The sequence below is a fragment of the Leptonychotes weddellii genome, chromosome 5 (genome assembly GCF_054177405.1).
Source record: "Leptonychotes weddellii isolate Sample4059 chromosome 5, ASM5417740v2, whole genome shotgun sequence".
In the NCBI taxonomy this organism is placed as follows: Eukaryota; Metazoa; Chordata; class Mammalia; order Carnivora; family Phocidae; genus Leptonychotes; species Leptonychotes weddellii.
The window spans coordinates 151634563-151654373 of NC_138373.1; the positions used below are offsets into that span (position 1 = coordinate 151634563).

At 58.6% G+C, this 19811-nt stretch overlaps 1 protein-coding gene and 1 long non-coding RNA gene across 2 annotated transcripts in view; one reads left to right on the forward strand and one right to left on the reverse strand.

Annotated features, from left to right (window-relative positions):
* TAB1 (TGF-beta activated kinase 1 (MAP3K7) binding protein 1) overlaps window positions 1-18825 on the forward strand; it is a 32096-nt gene extending 13271 nt beyond the window's left edge. The window contains exons 2-11 of the mRNA XM_081822510.1: window positions 722-858; window positions 1226-1379; window positions 7785-7871; window positions 8395-8533; window positions 9704-9817; window positions 10401-10512; window positions 12453-12597; window positions 14157-14379; window positions 15447-15609; window positions 17143-18825. Coding sequence (XP_081678636.1) covers window positions 722-858; window positions 1226-1379; window positions 7785-7871; window positions 8395-8533; window positions 9704-9817; window positions 10401-10512; window positions 12453-12597; window positions 14157-14379; window positions 15447-15609; window positions 17143-17350 — 1482 coding nt within the window. The 3' untranslated portion in view covers window positions 17351-18825. The remainder of the gene's footprint in view (window positions 1-721; window positions 859-1225; window positions 1380-7784; window positions 7872-8394; window positions 8534-9703; window positions 9818-10400; window positions 10513-12452; window positions 12598-14156; window positions 14380-15446; window positions 15610-17142) is intronic.
* Window positions 13899-17144, reverse strand: LOC145721916 (uncharacterized). The gene is made up of 2 exons (XR_014145940.1): window positions 15671-17144; window positions 13899-14765 (listed from the first exon to the last, which is right to left on the reverse strand). It is a non-coding gene; the product is annotated as an uncharacterized LOC145721916 (long non-coding RNA).
* Window positions 18826-19811: the final 986 nt, after the last annotated feature.

Sequence of the window (19811 nt, forward strand, 5' to 3'; positions counted from 1 at the left end):
TGGAGGCGGTGACTGCTGAGCCAGAGTCCCGAAGGCATGGAGAATTGCTAGACAAGGATAAGGAGTCTGTTCACGCAGAGGGAAAAGAGTGCGGTGCTGGGGGCCTTGTACTGGTGGAGAAGGATGTGGCACGGAGCAGATGGAAGAGGTCACCGGAGCAGAGCAGGGAGCAGGGGCAGAGGCCCCAGCGGCATGCGGCATGACGGAGGCTTGCTCGCAAAGGCCGTTTCTCCAGTGCCATCCGGGCCGCCTGAATCAGTCACCTGGAGGATCTGCTGTTGCTGGTATCCGGGGCCCCACCAGAATCGGCCACTCTGGGGGCTGGGCCTGGAGACCTCCAGTTAGAACCAGTGCCCGAGGGGCTGGCGTAAGAGCCACAGCGGCGAGAGGTGGGGAGCTACCAAAGAGCTTTCTACCAAGAGTTTGCTGCACCCGTGTGTCTCATGTTTTGTAACCCAGCTCATGCTTGGAAACCACTGCTGGGCCTTGAATTTGGGAGCTCTAGGCTTTTCTACGTTTCCTGGAGAAAGACATTGTGGACTACCCATAAAAACATGCAGACCCTTCTGTAGGTGTTTGTTCGTACAAGCATTGTTTTCCAGGAGGAAGTGGAACCTTGTCCACGGGGCTCTGGGGCTACTAGTTTTTGTTGGGGAAGAAGGCGAGGGCTCTGTCCTGGGGGAGAAGGTGACGCTTCGCGGTCTCCTGGTGTCCTTCTCAGGAACAGCAACCAAGCTGGACAGATGACCTGCCGCTCTGCCACCTCTCTGGCGTTGGTTCGGCCTCCAACCGCAGCTACTCTGCCGAAGGCAAGGGCACCGAAAGCCACCCACCGGAGGACAGCTGGCTCAAGTTCAGGTGAGCATGCGGGCAGTGTCCCCCTGGGCACGGGAAGCAGGTTTGTGGGCAAGAAAAAGCCACAGTTTTGCACCTCTCTCAAATGGGGCTCGCCACTGAGATGTGGGAGGTGGCACCTGCTGCTGTCCCTTGCACATCTGGCCCTCACACCCACCCAGGGCCTGCTACCGTGGGGGCGGGAAGTGTCCCAGAAGGCCGTGCCCGCGGGGAAGGAAGGTCAATGTGGGGAGACTCAGGTGGGCAGCTGAAGCCCCCACTGCTGTGTCTTTGGTCTCCCACAATCCTGGCCCTCGTCCCCTCCCCTTGGGAACTGGTGGCACTCGTCTGTAAGCCCCCAGTCTCAAGCTGCTCCCCCCCTCTCTGGCAGGAGTGAGAACAACTGCTTCCTGTATGGGGTCTTCAATGGCTATGATGGCAACCGAGTGACCAGCTTCGTGGCCCAGCGGCTGTCTGCCGAGCTCCTGCTGGGCCAGCTCAGCGCCGAGCACACCGAGGCGGACGTGCGGCGTGTGCTGCTGCAGGTAGGGATGCTCGGCCTGGCTGAGCGGGTCCCCCGGGAGCTCAGCCTGGCAACTGCAAAGTGCTAGGTTAGCTAGGCTTGGTCTGAAGATGCTGCCGGCTCCTCCTGCAGAGGAACCCGCTCTGGGAGCCTTTCCCGGTGGCAGGGTGTGAGGAGCGTAATGGCTGTGGGGCCTAGAATTTAAAGTGGTAAGGGCCCCGGGCAGTGAGGAAGTTTAGGAGCTCTTTACTGCCCTGTAACTTAAGGAGCAAGGATCTTATTTTTATTTTATTTTATTTATTTAAAGATTTTATTATTTATTTTTAAAGATTTTATTTATTTGATAGAGAGGGCACAGAGGGAGAGGGAGAAACAGACACCCTGCTGAGCAGAGAGTCCAGTGCGGGACTCAATCCCAGGACCCTGAGATCATGACCTGAGCCAAGGGCAGATGTTTAACTGATTGAGCCACCCAGGCGCCCCAAAAGATTTGATTTTATTTATTTATTTATTTATTTATTTATTTATTTATTTATTTATTTATTTTTTAAAGATTTTATTTATTTATTTGACAGAGAGAGACACACAACGAGAGAGGGAACACAAGCAAGGGGAGTGGGAGAAGGAGAAGCAGGCTTCCCACTGAGCAGGGAGCCCGATGGTGGGGCTCGATCCCAGGACCCTGGGATCATGACCCGAGCTGAAGGCAGACGCCCAACGACTGAGCCACCCAGGCGCCCCGATTTTATTTTTTTTTAAAGTAACCTCTACACCCAACGTGGGGCGTGAGGCTCGAACTTACAACCCCATGATCAAGAGTCACATGCTCTTCTGACTGAGCCAGGTGACGTCCTAAGGAGCAAAGATTTTAAAAGCCCACAGTGGCATTCAGCAATGCCAGAGGCCTGTGATCGAGGTGAAAGTTCATGGAGGTCCTGTTGGAGAGCCCAGTGCTATGTTATGTGGACAGTAACAGGAGATCCTGGATCTGAGGATCTGAGTCATGGCGTCAGGAGGCCTTGCTGGCGGTAGGTTGCACTTAGAAAGACTGCTGCCCCACAGAGGTGTTCCAGGTGGGTGTACGGGCCATAAGTCAGTACAGTACCACACTTGTAACAGTGCAGTGAGTCGTGCCCACCGATGGAGGAAGTGGCCCAGTGAATTCAGCTGGCCAGCAGCTAAGAGGTTTGTCCCCTCACAGGCCCAAAGAATGGCAGTTTCCAGCCTTTGGTTTGGGAGCATAATTTGCAATTCAAAACAGTGCATTTTGCAAGCACTGCAGGGGCACAGTGCCCCTTCTGGAGCTCAGGCCCTTGTGGTCACAGCTCCCCCAAGACTGGAAGGGATAGTAGACCAGAGGGGCCCATTAGGCCAGGGAAGAAGGAGTATGGAACAGTGGAGCGGAGGGTCGGAGAGCTGGTGGAGTTGTCCTCGGAGTGGAGGGTTGTGCTTGAGAGCCCCAAATGGGTGGTGACTGGGATTCAGGCAAGGGAATCCACCTGGAGGTTAGAGACAGCCCCTGGTGTGCTAGTGTTTGCGTGTGCTCGAGTGCGGGTGACCTTCGCCACCCTGGTGCCCTCCAAACTGGAACAGCCCCGATGGGTCGGCCTTGCCTGTGAAAGTCACCCCACTGCCATTGGCCTGACCAAACCGCCAGCCTGTGAGCAGCTGCCCGTGAGTCGGTAAAAATATGGACGAGAGGCTTGTCGTGGGCAGCCGTGCATGGTGCAGCCATTTGTCCTGAGCAGGACGAGCCGACCCCGCCTTGCCACAGTCGGTGGGGGTGCTGCCATCCATGAGGCGCACGGACCCCCTTCGTGACCCAGCTCGCTGGGGCCTCAGGCAGTGGTGGCTCTGTCACCGCTTCCCCAAGGTCCGTGGGCAGGTGGCTGAGGAGCGCGGAAGCCGCATCCTCCTGCAGTTGGGAAAGACCTGCCCTGCTGAGTTTAGCCCGTTCCCCAAGGGACCCTTTCCGCTGTGGCAAATTGCCCTCCGTAGCGGTGTCGAGCCACTGCCGGGAGCCGTCCCTGATCTCTGATATCATGAGGAAAGTGAGTAGGGCAGCCCCAGTCCGTGAGGGCCTCCGTTGCTAACAGCCCATGAAGGAGCCAGAATCCGAGGTTCTGAGGGCGTGCAGCCGTCTGGGCCGGAAGCGCACAGGCAGCCGGGAGGGGCCGTGGTTAGTCCGTCGTCCCCAGGACGCCCAGGCCACCTGGAAGAAGGAGCCGAGGGAACAAGGGAGCGGGCTTGATGAGTTGACCTTTGAGCCAGCGGGCTTGCTTTCTTTTTTTTTTTTTTACGATTTTATTTCTTTATTTGACCAAGAGAGCGAGAGACAGAGAGCGAGCGAGCACAAGCAGGGGGAGCGGCAGAGGGAGAGGGGGAAGCAGGCTCCTGCTGAGCAGGGAGCCCGACGTGGGGCTCGATCCCAGGACCCCGGGATCATGACCTGAGCCGAAGGCAGACGTTGAACTGACTGAGCCACCCGGGTGCCCCGAGCCAGCAGGCTTTCAAGCTCGAGCTCGCTGTGGAGCTTCTCCCTGCTTTGCTGGTGCCTGGATCAAGAATGGAGGAGAGTGTGGTGTGTGTTGCCTCCGAAGTGTGAGGAGACACAGGGCGTGGCGGGCTTGCCCTAGTGTGGTGGGAGGCTGAATAGTTCACAGTTGGTGTTTAACCTCGACTAGAATTTCCCAGCCTTTACAGGACCAATTAAGGCCCTTGAATTTTATGTGGGGCAATAGCCCCACCTCTGTGTTGCAGGTGGATCCCATCCCATGGAGGCTGAACGCCTTCTATATCTTGCCTGTTACGCCTTATCATTTAAAGGGTGCCCCTCACTGATGTGGGGAAGGGTTCCCAGGAAGCGTCCACAAGAGCAGTAAAATGTCTTTATGTCTTTATGTGTCCCAGTGGGTAATTAGAGAAGTATACGGATGGTTGTCTCCTGGAGGAGGGACAGGCCCTAGGGGACGGCTGGGTCCCTGGGGCAGGGGCTTGGGCAGCTGCCCCTCTCAGGTCAGGGCCCGGGATCCAGGTCCTGCTGTTGGGGCTGGGGCATGCCAGGAGGTGACAGCATCCACAGCACCTAAGCAAAGACCTCTAACTTGGGTCCTGGCCGTCTTGAGAGCAAGTCATGAAGGGTCCTTGATCTCCGGAGCTACCCAGAGAGGCCTATGGGTCATCTCAGGAGGGTTGCAGGCCACCCCTCCGTGGGTACCCAGAAGGGGCACAGAAGCCTCCGTATCCCCTAGGGCCCCTCCACTGGGTTCCTGGCTCTAGGGGCAAACAAGATTTGGGCTTAAATCTGAGTCAGGAGAGGCGGAGCATCTTCCTCCTTAACTCCGAGGGCTCCCGAGGCTTAGGGGATCTCTTCCTCAGAGCCCACCGCCTTTTTGATTTTGTCTGTCTCCTGCCTTTGTGGCCTGACACCTTTGGAGGCCCTGTGGCGCCAAGTCCGGGGGTCCTCTAGGGTGTCTCTAATAAAATGGGTCCTTAGTACCTTGGGTGGTTTGTTTTGCTTTTTTAACCAATTATGAATTTTAGAGTTGTTGGCCAGGCTAACCCAAACTGACCCATCTCAGCCGCTGCAAAGAGCAGCTCGGAGCCAGTTCAAAGTCCCGTAAGAGTCAGTCAGCACCCTTCTCCCCACTTTGAACAAATGTTTCTAGAAGATCTTGCATTGCCAGCCTGGTATAGTTACCGGTCTCCATTTCCGGGCCACGCTGGTCATCATTGGACGTTGTGGTGCGATGGAAGGTAGCCAGGAACACCTGGGATGGAGGTTGTCTCCTTCCCGACTCGTGCCGCCGCCTCCGGCTCTGGGGTGGCCCGGTATACGTCCGGGGAGGCGGCTCCTCTGGTGCAGCGCTCACCAGTGTGTCCGGGAAGGCCCTGCGGCCCCGGGAACGTAGCAGCAACAGCTGGGCCTGTTACACCACGGCGCTCAGGAAGGCCCGGGCCGTTTCAGCAGGGCTTTCCAAGAGCCTAGTAGTTTTGCAGCGTCTGGGGACTGGGGAGGAGCTGGTAGCATGTGCTCAGGGGCCCTGCTTTTAGTGAGGGTTCGTTCTGCTGTAGCACGCCGGGGTAGGACTCCCAGCATCCCCTGGGGTCGGGGAATGATTTGTGACAGCAGGGAACACAGCAACAGAGAAGGCGCTGACCCGGGGTGCCTGATGCCCCTGGTGGAGTTGTCTGTGCCACCAGTTAGGGCTGGCCGCCCAAGCTCAGCGGCCGGCCCCGACCACCGACACAGCGGCCCCAGCAGCCAGCCTCCTTTTCCGGCACTAATCGAGGGGAACTCTCCTTGGCTCCCGGGGGCCATGTAGCCTGCGCCCCTGCGGGGAAAGAGGCAGAACCCTACTGTCCTAGTTAGCTCACTGGGGCTCGACTTTCACCTGCGATTATAACCAGTCACCTCCAGACCAGACACCCAGTGGGGTCTCATTCAGAGACGAATGGGAAACATCCGCCTCAGATCGGGGCTTGCTGGCCGGTCTCTGCAGGGGAGCCTGACCTTTCACAGCACGAACAGTTTAGGGTGGGCATTTGTAGCAGCACTCGGCGTAGTGCCAGGCGACACCGCGGACGGCCAGCAAGCAGTGGTCCCTTCCCGGAGAACCGGATCAGTCTGGGGGAGGAAGTTAGCAAGCCATTCACAGCTCCCAGGCATCGTGTAGGACAGACTGCCCCCACCCCCAATCCCATCCTTGTCACCGGTTGTGCTGGGAAGCCAGAGCAGGTATATTGTATAAAGATGATGTCATGAGGTTGGCAGGTGGCTCCCTCAGCCTCCAGGCACCCCCTCTGGGGACGGGAGACCCACAGGACTGTTCTGACCGAAGGTGCAATCCCACATGCCACAGATTTATTCTTACTTACAGATCCCAGAAGCAAGAGGGCGCCATTGAGCGGGGGTGGGTGGGTGGACAGTCCTCCCTCCCAGGTCAGGAGCCAGCACGAGATAAAGAGCAGGGTGGCAAGCACCTGTTACTAACAAGGTGGTTGGGGTGGAGGTCACTACTTTTCATAGCCTTAACTCTACGTGGTTATTTTAAAAGGTGCCCCAGGAACTGCGAAGCAGGAATTTTTGGTGGGACTCCTGAGCTCAGGCCATTATCTAAGTGTCCAGACTCTGGTTAGGAGCAGGGTTGTCACCCTGTCAGACATGTAGGCAGCCACTCAAAGGCAAAGTTGTTTTTCTCAAAAGTTGTTCCCGTCACACAGGGGCTCTCCACATCCCCAGAGTCCAGGACCAGGCAGCCAGCTGCAGTCCTTCCCCATGAGTGGCAGGGTGGGCTCTGGAGGGATCCTCCTGGGGAGAGGGGCGTCAGGGATGTACCTTGGACAAAGGGGTGTGGTGGGAGAGGGCTGAGCTCTGGTAGGAACGGTAATTTAGGATGATCCCTTTCATCCAGGTGAAGCTTAGGTTCTCAGCCTCTTGGGGCTGCAAGCAGCCCTGGGCCTTGCCTCCTCACTTCGGGTTTGCTGGGACTCACTGGCCAGTTCTGCTTTCTGCTTGCTGATGTTCTGGAGGTTTTCCTCCTGGTATCTCTTTTTGGAAGCACGTCCAGAGGCACTTAGTTTTCATTGAGAAGGATGGACTCCTATTCCTCGAAAACAGTGTTCCCGGCCGTTTTCCAGCCTCAGCACCTGGGCCAGAGGGCCTTCATGGCCTCCGGGCCCCACGCCAGTGATTCTCGGCTGGTTCCCCCACCCCTCTACCCCCTGAAAGGCAGCAGTGTGACCGGCTGACGGGCAATTGACCGGCAGGATGTAGTGATGATACAAGGTGTCATTGCCCTTGGCTTCCGCTGAACCAGGTGCTGGGTGCGCAGGGTGGATTATCTCAGTCTCCCCCCAGAGCAGCGCTGGTCTCCTTCGTGGATGAGATGGAGACTGCCCGGCAGACAAGTGGCAGAGCTGGGATTCACCCCAGGTGGCCTGATTCCAAGCTTTGCTCGGAACCTCTCCGCAGGCTCCTGCCTCTCTGGTCTCTGCAGTGCTACCTAGAAGGCTCCAGCCCCATGGGGCTGACGTCTCTGTCCAGCACGGCTCTGTGGGAACCACAGGCCTTGCAGTACCACGTGTGAAGCCCCTACCACGTGATGACCTGCAGTTCGTACAGAATTTGTCACTATTTTTTTTAAGATTTTATTTATTTGAGAGAGAGAGAGAGAGATAGCAAGAGAGAGCAGAGTAGGAGGGAGGGGCAGAGAGAGAAGCAGGCTCCCCGCTGAGCAGGGAGATGTGGGGCTCGATCCTGGGACCCTGGAATCATGACCTGAGCCAAAGGCAGATGCTCAACCACCTGAGCCACCCAGGCACCCCCAGAATTTGTCACTATTAATAGACATTTCAGTATCTGGTGACAATGGTATTTTGAACTGGCCTTTTCCCTGACACCCCTCCCTGTCCTCTGTGCCTCCAGGCCTTCGATGTGGTGGAAAGGAGCTTCCTGGAGTCCATCGACGACGCGTTGGCTGAGAAGGCGAGCCTCCAGTCCCAGCTGCCAGAGGTAATCTCCCTAGCCTGCTCCCGCAGGGAAGCACCCCAGGGCCCAGCTTTGCGAGGAGCAGGGACTTACCTGCCATGTCACTCCCCAGCCATTGACGTGACTGGGCCAGAGAGGCAGGAATTAGGGGGACAGTTCCTGACTGAGGGACTGGGCAACAGTGCGTTTGCAGAGCCCCCCACCCCCCCGCCGAGGGGCCTCCCTGGCCCACTGTGGGCAGCTTCACTTGGGCTCGGCATGGGGGTGGGCAGTGAAGGATGTGAGAAAAGGCCCTTCCAGCTCAGTCCTCGACCTGAACCTGTCCATAGCCCTCATCACCCACCCGCCCACATCAGCCACCGGCACTTCCAGAACCAACAGGACGAGTAAGGTCATGTCTGGCCTTCCTGCGAGAAGCCTGCCCTTGAGCTGCAGTGCGGCTTCATCCTGGCCAGGCCCTCGGATCCTTGCCTTTTAAGGGAGGGACAGCTGGTGAGATGGTCTCCGAGGACCCAGCCTGCTCTGACCCCCTGATGATGGCCTGTAGGGTGTCCCTCAGCACCAGCTGCCTCCTCAGTATCAGAAGATTCTCGAAAGACTCAAGGTACTGGAGAGGGAGATTTCGGGAGGAGCCATGGCTGTCGTGGCGGTCCTGCTCAACAACAAGCTCTACGTCGCCAATGTCGGTGAGCCGCCTACCTGTCCCAGGGCGGGGAGTGCTGGGCGAGAGATCAGCCTCAAGGTCTGTGTGCTCTTTGGGCAGTCTGCTTCCCAGACATGTAAGCCCTCCAGCCCGTGTCTCCTGAGGCCCCGGGGTCCGTTTCCCTATTTCTGCACAGGAATGCCCCAGTCCCAGTGCGGGGAGTTAGCGGTACCGGCTAGGAGGCAGGCCTCCCGGCTGTGGTCCCCACTCTGCCCCAACTGGCTATGGGCGAGTTGTGTCCCCTCTCTGGGTCACCTCAGTGGCTTCCTCTTCTGGAAGAGGTTGCCTGGCTGTGGAAGACCCACTCGGCATCCCAGGAGGGGTGGCGAGATGGGCTGGGTGAGGGGCCATAAGGATATTTGGATTTGTGGGCAAAGAAGAGGCCATCTGGGAACCCAAGGTCTTACCCACAGGGTGCAGATTACTGTAGGAGTGGTGTAGAGACCTCACTGATAATGTCCCTCTTTTCCTTAAGATTTCATTGTGGACAGAACTCAAAAATGTGAAAAGATAGGGTGAAAAGCAGGGAGTGAACACCCGTGTGCCCATCCCCCAGCCCCAACAGTCACCTCCTCGAGACCAGTCTCATTTCTTCTCCAGCCCTTTGTGCCCGTGAACCCCAGACATCATGTCATGTTATCTCTTTGTAAATAGTTTAGTACGTCTCTCTAGAGAAAGGGTCTCCTAGTAAAATCATAATTATCCTAGGATGACACTGGGAAAGTTTAACCTAATTCCTTAATATCATCAGCATGCCCTGACTGGTGACTCACCCCAGTGGTCTAAGCGTCTTTTCTTTCTTTTTTTTTTTTTTTAAAGATTTTATTTATTTATTTGACAGAGACAGCGAGAGAGGGAACACAAGCAGGGGGAGTGGGAGAGGGAGAAGCAGGCTTCCCGCGAAGAAGGGAGCCCGATGTGGGGCTTGATCCCAGGACCCTGGGATCATGACCTGAGCCAAAGGCAGACGCTTAACGACTGCGCCACCCAGGCGTCCCCTAAGCCTATTTTCTTTGCTCGTTTCAAGGATTTCCCTGTGTGAGATGCCTGCCTCCTCTCTCTCTCTCTCTCTCTCTCTCCGCTCAACACGTCTGTTCCTCCCCGTATCCTCCCCTTATGCAGACTTGGCTCAGCTTCTCAAATTCTCCTGCAGGTACAAATCGTGCCCTTTTATGCAAATCCACGGTGGACGGGCTGCAGGTGACCCAGCTGAACGTGGACCACACCACAGAGAACGAGGACGAGCTCTTCCGCCTCTCTCAGCTGGGTGAGTCAGGGTGGGGCCGACCCCCATGGCTCACCCTCTGTCCTCTTCTGGGGGCCGTGTAGGGAGAGGAGTGAAGTGCTCAGGCTGTGACCTTGGGCCTGGGACCAGCCTGCCTGGGGTTGGATCTCAGCTCTGCCCCTTACTAGCTGGTGCTGTTCAGAATTTTGGAAGTTTTTGTGCCTCAGTTTCCCCATCTGTAATGAGGATCGTAGTAACACCTGCCGCAGGGCATCGTGAGGGTTAAGAGTCCTTATATGTAAAGTGCTTCTAAGAGTACCGAGCATGCAGTAGGTACTATGATTGCTAGAGACTAAGAGGCCAGAGAAGTCCCAAGGTCGCAGCCACCACGGCATAGCCGTTCCCTCCCTGCCCAGGGCCCTGAGGGAGGGGGCGTTCTGATGGGGCTGGGCACTGAGGACGCTGGGGCGCTCCGTGTGAGCTGCTCCCTAGGGTGCCCTGATGTGACTTCGTTTTCCGTTCAGGGGGTCTTCTTTGCCTTGTTTTGGGGGCTATGTCTGTATGCGGTTCTTTTCGTTCTTCATGATGAACAGGATCTGGGATTGTCCTGTTCTCCCTCTGGCAGGTTTGGATGCAGGAAAGATCAAGCAAGTGGGGATCATCTGTGGGCAGGAGAGCACCAGACGCATCGGGGATTACAAGGTCAAATATGGCTACACTGACGTCGACCTACTCAGGTAGGCAGCCGGTCTAGCTGCCCCCTGTTTGTAAGGCCAAGAGGGTCTGGGCAGAAGCAGATTTTAGGCTCTAGGGACAAAAAGATGCAGTTGAGGTAGTTGAGAGCCCGAGACTTTCCTTCCTCCAGAGAGGTTGGTGTGTGGCCCTAGACCCAACAGGCCGGGAGCGGGCGTTCCACAGAGCTGGGCTGGCAAGGGGTCAGGCTCTGGAGCTGAGTCAAAGCCAAGGGCAGCAGCCAGTGCCACAGGGCCTGATAGGCGTGACCAGCGTTGGCACGAGCCGCCAGGTGTGGATAGGGACGGCCCACAGGCCTGCTGATCCGTGCTGCCTGTGGCTGGGCCCGGGGCAGAGGTGCAGGACGAAGTGGACACGGCCCTCCGAGGACACTTCCCTTCCAGGTGCCACCCAGGGCTCAGGGCAGCAAATGGGCAGCAGTGATGATTGTGGGCCATTATTGTACCAAGCCCGTGCCCAGCTCTTTACACACAGTCTTACTTAGTCCTCACTCGGGCCCTGTGAGGTGGGTGCTGTTGTTGCCCCAAAGGTATGTTCATCTGAGGAAACAGATGCAGGGACATCAGGGAGCCTGCCTGGTCACAGGGCTAGCAGGGGCTGAGGCAGGACTTGAACCCAGGCATCCTGAATCCAGAGCAACGTCCTTAATATTGATTGGGAAAATAGACATGTGGGGGGAGGGGGGTGTGCGTGTGGGTGTGTGTGCAGTGTGGGTGTGGTGTGGTGTGTGTGTATGTTTGTGGTGTGGAGGGGTGTGGCATGTATGTGTGGGTGTGGTGTGGTGGGTGTGTGTGGTGGGGGGGGTTGTGGTATGTGTGTGGGGGTGTGGTTTGGGTGTATGGGGTGTTGGGGGGGACCGGGAGGTGTGGCCGTCACAACCAGAGAGAGCTATGGGGGGTCATACCAGAGTCCACAGCATCAGAGCCAGACTCCTCATGGCCTAGAAAGCATGGTTACAACTCCTCACTCTCACAAGATTTAGGTCGTTGAGTTTGGAAACTTTTGTCTCTAATTTGTGGGGTTCTGTTTGCTTAATTGGAAAGTACACATGTGGTTCAAAACAATTCAAATAGTGCCAAGGATACACAGTGAAAAGTAAGTTTTCCTTCCACCCCGAGCCTGGACTCCTTCCCCAGAAGCTGCTGGTCTCTCCCGCATCCTGCCCCGGAGCTCCTGTGCGCATGTGTGGGGGGGGTGTTTGCGGGGGGAAGCCCCCTTCCCAAAACGCCTGCCGGGGCTGGCCTACCCTTTCCAGCGCCCTGCACCCCCCTCGATTCCCAGTGGATGCTGTCCTCCCCGCTGTGCGGCGCAGGGCAGGCTGGCAGCCCTCTCTGAAACTGCTCCCGGGGGCCCGGAGCGGGCCTGCAGCGGCGCTCGCTGGCCCCTACTCATGGGCTCCCAGGATATTTCCAGACTCTGCTCTTCCAAGCGCTGTTGCCAGGAACGTCTTAGACTTGCCTCCGCGTGCGCGCCTGTTGGCGCTTTGTGACGTCTGGCTCTGCTAGCCCCTCGGTGAAGGGTCCCCGTGCCCCCGGGGAGTGGCCGTGGGGTATGCGTGGGTACTCATTCTGGAGGAGCCCAGGAGAAGTGGGCTTCTAAAAGTGATCCCCACCCTCGTGCTGTCCTTCCTGCCACCGCACGGGGGCTGTGGACAGGGGATGGGGCCCGGGGCCAGCATCAGGCTCCCGACCCTCACCGTCCTGACCCCAGCGGCCCCACTGGCTCTCCGGGCCCTCAGAGCTTTACGTTGGGAGCCACCCTCAGAAGACAGGTCTGTTTTTCTGGTCTTCTCTTTCCTCTGTTTCTTTTCCTCTTGTCACATGTGCATTTTACTTTACATCCTGGGTGGATTCTTGCCTTCAGCAGAAGAAATGTCCCCTGGGACCCTTCCAAGCACAGCTCTCCCCACACTCTCTTCCCACAGTGCCGCCAAGTCCAAGCCGATTATCGCGGAGCCCGAGATCCACGGTGCGCAGCCCCTGGATGGGGTGACTGGCTTCCTGGTGCTGATGTCGGAGGGGCTCTACAAGGCTCTGGAGGCGGCCCACGGGCCCGGGCAGGCCAACCAGGTGAGCCCGGCCCGGGCAGAGCGCCGCCAGCCAACCTGCAGCGCGACATGCTCCCCTGGGGACCCAGCCAGCCCTCCTGCTCGCTCCACGGTGCTCAGGGACCCAGAGCTCCGGTTCTCAAATGCCCTCACCAGACAGCTTCTGTGCGTTCAAAGCTGGGGGAAGAAAATGTCCAGCGCTCCGAGAACACTCATCCCACCCAAAAGCTGTGCTTGTTCTGGGCTTGAAGCAGGCTCTGTACCCAGGGCCCCAGGAAGTGAATTTCCAGGGGCACATTGCTCTGGAGTGTGTCTGAGAAGGGCCCTGGTCCAAGGAGGGCCCAGAGGGTATGGCCTAAGCCTCAGCCTCCCTCCGCCTCCCCTCTGAGCTGCACTTGCTCACAGCTTGCTCCTCCTCTCTGACAAAGGAGGTGATAACATCTACCTTTGTGGGATTGTGGTGAGGACAAGGTGTGATAGCTTGGGTCCCCTGCCAGTGGGAGCCGCTTAATTTTCCTATGCTGAGAGCACACGTGTCAGACAATTGTCCCTAACGCTGTGGCTTCGAGACAGTCACCTCAAGGATGATTTTGAAGGGAAGCTGCCTTTTCCTGACCTTGGATAGTGAATTCAGGTTGTGTGTCTCCTTCCATTTGTGCTTCCTGTAGGAAAGTAACTTTTTCTGCTTTGTCCTCTTTTTAATTAAAAATTAGGAAGAAAATGTCTCATGTGCCTGACTCCTGATAACCCATGTTCAAGGTTTTTCATCCATTTTGTCTTATCGTTCCTGCCAGTAGCCGTGTAACCCAAGAGGCAGGGGCTCACTGCCACGTCAAGTTAGGGAACTTGGGGCTCATGGAGTTCAGGGGGCTTGCCTGAGGTTCTGAGGTGACGGCCGGTCAGTGATGGACCTGAGCCCACCCCAGAAGGGCTCGGGTCATCTCCTGTGACCTGCCCCAGCTCTCCTACCTCCAAGAGACTCAGGCCAGCCATCATGTGGAGGATTTTGTGTTTGTGTTTGTGAACTTACTGTCAGTGTGATTTTTTTTTTTTTCTTTTCCTTGTTTTTGGTCTTTGCCAAAGAATTATCCAGTGGCTTTTGCTGGGTTCTAGAGTAAACTGGATAGTGGACTTCTCTGAGGCCTGTCTTCATTCTGTATTCCCTATTTCTAACAAAAATGGTGTAATGTAGCCTACAGTAAGTTTATTCCAGGAAAGGAAACTTGATAATAACAGCAATTCGTACGAGGCTTTTTCATGGTCTCCAGAGTGACCTCCCATCCACTGTGCAATTTAATCCTCCTAATAACCCAGCAAGGTGGATATTATCCCCCATTTTATTGGTGTGGAAGCCAACAATTGGAGAGATCACAAGGTCACACCTTTTCTAATGAGAAAGTTCCAGAAGAATTATCCTGAATACCTTGAAAAGCTTAGATTACAGGCTTGGCTGGTGAAGACTTCCTTCACCTGCTTGGCTGATGCCCCCCAAGCATCTGGATTCAGCTCTGAAGTCATGGGCCGCAGTCCTGGGCTCCCCCTCCCTGTTCCTCACCAGGTTTTGCTCCCCCTTCCCCCCAGGAGATCGCCGCCATGATCGACACCGAGTTCGCCAAGCAGACTTCCCTGGATGCCGTGGCCCAGGCCGTGGTGGACCGGGTGAAGCGCATCCACGGGGACACCTTTGCCAGCGGTGGCGAGCGTGCCAAGTTCTGCCCGAGGCACGAGGATATGACCCTGCTGGTGAGGAACTTTGGCTACCCGCTGGGCGAGATGAGCCAGCCCACACCGTCCCCGGCCCCAGGTATGTGCGCAGTGTAGACGAGGAGCCACCTGAGGAGGCCGGCTGGGATCGGGGTTGGGGTGGGCCTTGCTGCCTGGAGTGGACGTGGAGCCAGAGGCCTGGCTTGGAACCGTTCCATCTGGTCTCTCTGACTTTTAAGCTTTCTGATCTGAGTTTGTTGTTGTTTTTTTTTTTCCTTTTGCCTGTGAAATGAGGATCCTAGCACCTGCCCGGTAGACCTCCTAAAGGCCTGAGTGCGTGAACAAGCGCTTTGCCAAGCCACAAGGCCACATAATAGGGATGGTAGCCGCCACTGCTTGGGTGTCTGCTGGGTCCACGGAGTTCCCTCAGGCCTCCTGAAAACCCTAGGCGCAGGTGGCACCCTCTTTTACTGAGGAGCTGAGGCTCTGGAAGGAAGAGAGGGAGGCGAGGTTACACATGTGGACAGAGGGTCCCCCGAAGCCTGGCTCTGTCCCTGGGCCTTGTCGGGGGTGAGGCTGAGACGCTTTATTTTCTGCCTTTGTAATTCTGTGATCAGGTTGCTCAGGAAGAGAGGTGCTGGTCCTTTTCTGTTTCTCTCCCAGGACTGCTCAGTGTCGAGACCATCAATTCCTAGGGGCTGTGTTTCCTTTTCTTTTTTCAGACAAGCAGGACTTAGCACACAAGCAATGGATTTGTTTCCCCACGGACACCAGGGTCACCCGATTTTCTCTAACTTGTTTTTGCAACCAGATTTTTGCTGGGCCAACCTCAGCTTACCCCTGGGCTGAGAGCACCGTGGGAAGCCTGGCAGTAACCCTTTCCTAGAGGCAGCTCAGCGCATGCTCTCCTCCTGCTTTAAGTACCACTGGTGCTTTGTTGCTGAGATGAGCCCCCCTCCCCCAGCTGCCACCTGGAAGAGTCTGCCCTGAGACAGACACCCCTTCAGTGTCCCAAGGGGCAGTGTTGGGAGCCAGGCCTGGCCGCTGCCCACCTACTCGGCCCCTCAGACACTGCCCCCAGCAGGCCCCACGGCAGCCCTGTTCCCAGCACCCCAGGGATCCGCCCTCAGCCACTCCCTGCGGCCCACTGCTCTCTTCCTCCCCAAGCTGCAGGAGGACGTGTGTACCCCGTCTCCGTGCCGTACTCCAGCGCCCAGAGCACCAGCAAGACCAGCGTGACCCTCTCCCTCGTCATGCCCTCCCAGGGCCAGCTGCTCAATGGGGCCCACAGCGCCTCCACCCTGGACGAAGCCACTCCCACCCTCACCAAGTAAGCCCTCACCCCGCCCCCAGCCTCCCGCAGGCCTGCCTCCTGGGACAGCCCTCAGTACCTGGACAGCAGTGGCCACGGGCCGAGTCCTGGGGTTGAGTGATGTTGGGTGAGGTGCGCTGGGGTCCTGTGCCTCTCACATCCCCCAGCTCCATTCCCTGGGGGTCCTCCCCAGACCCAGAGGCAGGAGGAGGCAGCCCTGCAGGTTCCAGCAGCTCACTGAGCCCAGACCTGGGAGGGGTGGAGGTTCGGAGGCAGAGTGGGCGAGGCAGGCTGGGAGGAGATAGGCCTCTAATGCAGACAGCCTGCTGTTCGCGCTTTCCCGTGGGTCCCACAGATTCGTTCTCTTTTAATGGGAAGGTTCTCCTGTTCTTTTCTCTTTTCCCATCTTCTCCCCATCTCGGAGCCTCCCCGGTGGCATCCATGCTTGGGGGACATTGTTTGGCCTGTGCTGGCTCGTCACAGCCGGTGCTCTGACTAAAGCGTCCCATTTTAGCTTTACAGTGAGTCGTCTAGTTTAAGGCAGGGGGGAGGGGCGGAGGCAGCAGGAGGCCCAGAGCCTAGGGGTGAGCCGACTGGCCCCCCTCCTCACTGCAGACCTGCCTCACAGGTCTGTGTCCCTCCAGCCCCTTCCCTTCTGTGGAATGTCCATCCCCTCAACCCCACCACACCAGGCGGGGATCTGGTTTCCACATTCCAGCCCTGCGCAGAATAATAGGGATGCCACACCCAGCCCACTCAGAGGATGTGGCCAATTGGAAGGGCCGCCCAGGAGGGAGTGGTGCTGTCAGCCTCTGCCTCCCAGGGGGCCTTCCTGCTCCCTGCCCCCATTGCCACCAGAGCTGCTGCTGCTGGGGGCCAGAGGGGCCTGCCAGGCAGCCGAGCGGTGGGCATCCCGAGTGCAGGGCTGCCCGGAGGAAACCACCAGCAGTGTCCACAGAGGCAGAGCGGGACAGCAGGGGTCCCAGGCCAGGCGGGAGAACCAGCCATCCTGCCGCACCTCTGCTCCTGGGGCCCCTAAACGGCCCTTCCCTTCGGCCTGTGTCTGGGTGCTAGGTGGGCCCTGCTGTGGGTGGGCCAGGGCTGGGCGCTGGGCAATGCTAGGTGTGGGGCAGCCGGCTAGCAGGTACTGCCCGGCTGTGAGGTGCTTTGTGACAGAGCCGGGTGCCCAGGGAGCTCTGACAACAGGGGGCCTGTCCCACCCAGCCAGTTTTCGGGGAGAAGAGCACTTGCCTGCCTGTGGTCAGTGGGATTTGGAGAGGCTGGAGTGGACCGCCTCTAGCTCAGCACTGCTCTGAGGGAGATGGATGTTCTGTGTCCGATACCGTAGCCGCTGGGATGCGTGGTGATCAAGCCCTTGAACCGAGTGATCCGTTCTGTTAAATTCCAGTTAACTTAAGGAGCCATATAGAGCTAGAGCTTGGAAAATACGTTTGAGTTTTCATCTGCCCTTGAGAACATCCGACCGGGCTGGCTCTCGTGGCCTGAGGGGCCTCTCTGTCCCTGACTGACTGTGCCCTGTGGTCCCCACAGCCAGAGCCCGACCCTGACGCTGCAGTCCACCACCACGCACACGCACAGCAGCAGTTCCAGCTCGGACGGAGGCCTCTTCCGCTCCCGGCCCGCGCACTCCCTCCCGCCTGGTGAGGGCGGCCGTGTGGAGCCTTACGTGGACTTTGCTGAGTTTTACCGCCTCTGGAGCGTGGACCATGGCGAGCAGAGTGTGATGACAGCACCATAGCCCCAGCTGGGGGATGTGGCCCGAGCAGGACCAAGCCTGGGGACAAGGGGGCCCAGAGCTCCGGGGCCGGATGGGCCCTTTCCTGTGGTCTGCCTTTGCTGTGCGGGCCCAGGGAGTGCCCAGTCCTCAGCCTGCACCACGCTCGCATCCCGCCGTCCTCGGTGCTGCAGAGAACGTTCTCTGGGAGAGCAGCCCTGCACACCGGCCCTGGCCCCCGGCACCGGCAACGGGGGGCTGGAGGCCCCTCCCCAGGCAGACTCAGCCAGGACCGTTGCTGTTTCTCAGACAGACGGCTCAGGGCAGAAGCCGTGCTGGCGGGGGGGCGAGGAGGGCGCCTGCCGTGTGGGGCACAGCGCGAGGTGTTCTGCGGCCCAGCATGCCATGGGTCCGGCAGCCGCCGCTTTCTCTGCCCCTGCAGCCCTGGGTGGGGGTTCCCCCCTTCCTTCCTCAGCCTCCAGAGTGGAGCCCCAGGGGGCACCTGCACCTTCGAAGCCTGCGCCCATCCCTGGGCCTCCCCAGGTTGTTGCCAGTGGTCAGTGTTCAGGAAGGCCAAGGGAGGTGTGGGGAGCCTGGGTGGCTACACGGGCAGGTCAAGTGAAAAGGACCGAGGGGAGACTGGTCCAAGGCGAGCACTGGTCCTGGAGCCCACCGGAGGGGTAGGCTGGGTGTGGCTGGACCTCCCCGGTCACGGGGGTGCAGGAGAGGTGAGGACGTGGCCGCTCTTGTCAGGCTCCTCCAGGAGCGGGGAAGCCCCGGATCGGGGGGAGCTGGTGCTGCGTTGTTTTCCCTTCACCACCACAGGCTGGGGAGCCACTACAAGGAGTCGTCTTTACCCCTGACGATGAGTCTGCCGGCTTTAAGGAAAAAACAGGTCAAGAGTCGGGGCGGGGGGCGCATTTGAAAGAACAGTGGGAAGGAGGTTCTTGGATACCAGGTGCCCTGGGTGACCAGGGGCTTCAGAGACACGCCCCACTCTTGCAGACATTTGGGGACGGGACCGGGCCAGCCCAGGCCCCGAGAGCACGCCTTCTCTGCCTTTGGAGGGCAGAGACTGGCAGGGCCATTCCTGCGGGCCCAGGACGAGGCAGGCCCAGGGCACTCACACATGCTGGCTCCCCCCGTCAGTGGTGCAGCGGAAGTTAGGAGGCCGCCCTGGATCCCTCCCCAGCTCCCCAGCCCCCAGGCTTCTGCCCCGCGACGCCCCAGGGACTGGCTGCCATGTGCGGCCTCGGGGGCGCCCGGCCTCTGGACAGTCGGAGGCCAGCTCCAAGGCCCCGGGCGCTGTGCGGGGCAGGACCGCATCTCCCGCCCTGCGTTTCGAGGCCAGCTCCGTTCCGCAGGGGAGCAGACTGAAAGTCTGTCGCGAGGGCTTGCGGACAGAATTCTCTGCCAAGAATGGCTGTGATGCTGTTTGGTCTCTAGAAATAGAACCCCTTTTTTACCGCAATAAAGAAAGAGTAATAGGTGGTCTTACACATCGGGTGTTAAGAGTGCTGTTACTCGGGTCTCGGGTACGTCGCAGCGGCCTGGGGGGCTGGATGCCTCCTCCGGTCCCGCTCAGCAGCCGGCGGCACCAGCCTTCTGACGGGACCTGCGTCCCGGCGGGACAGTGCTGGGTGTCCGGCACCCCCCCCGCCCCCAGTCCCCCCACATCTGGAGAGGGGACCGTTCTGCCGCAGACCACGTCCTCCGGGCCCTGTGAGCAGCGGCGGGGCCGTGGGCAGCTCTTGCTTTTCCTGACAGGGCGCCCAGGTCTCAGTGTGTGAGCAGCGCTGTGGCCGACAGCTCCGGGTCACCGGGACGGCGCCCTCCCCCGTCACCAGATAGTGGACATTCAGGCAGTTCCTTTGCTTTATTTCGGTTTTGTTTGGGTGGAGGACTTTCTATAAATACCAGTCCACAAATACTGGCCTCTTCCTGCTCTACAGAACTAACAAGGGCGTCTGCTTGGAACTAACAAAGCACAGCTCAGTGTTTGGGTGGTGGCGTCTGAGGCTCCCAGATGCCCCTGCCCCTCTGCTCGGAAGGGGCTCGAGGCACAGGGCCCCACCTGCAGAATTGTGGAACTCGCCTCAGCTGTCCCCCAAGAGGCCCTTGGGAGCACTGCTGGCCCGAGACCTGGAGTCCTGGTGTCCGCCCAGCACCCTGAGAGGGAGGCGGTGGGTGCACCGTCTCTCAGGTGAGTGACTGAGGCGCAGACAAGTGCGCGTGCTCCCTGTCACAAATGGCCCCGTCCAGCCCCCAGCACCCCGCCAGGCCTCCCCTAGCACCTGCTTTGCCCCAGGCGTGGGGGGGCAGGGCCCTGCCCAGCTGGCTTTGTGTCAACGCAGCTCCACTTGGGCCGGCCTCCTGGGGCCGAGAGGGGCACCGGTTTGGCTTCCTGGTTCCTTTTGGCAGATTAAGCTGTGAGGCAGAGAGAGCTAGTTGAGGAGTCTGTCTTAGGATCTCAGAAATGGCAAGA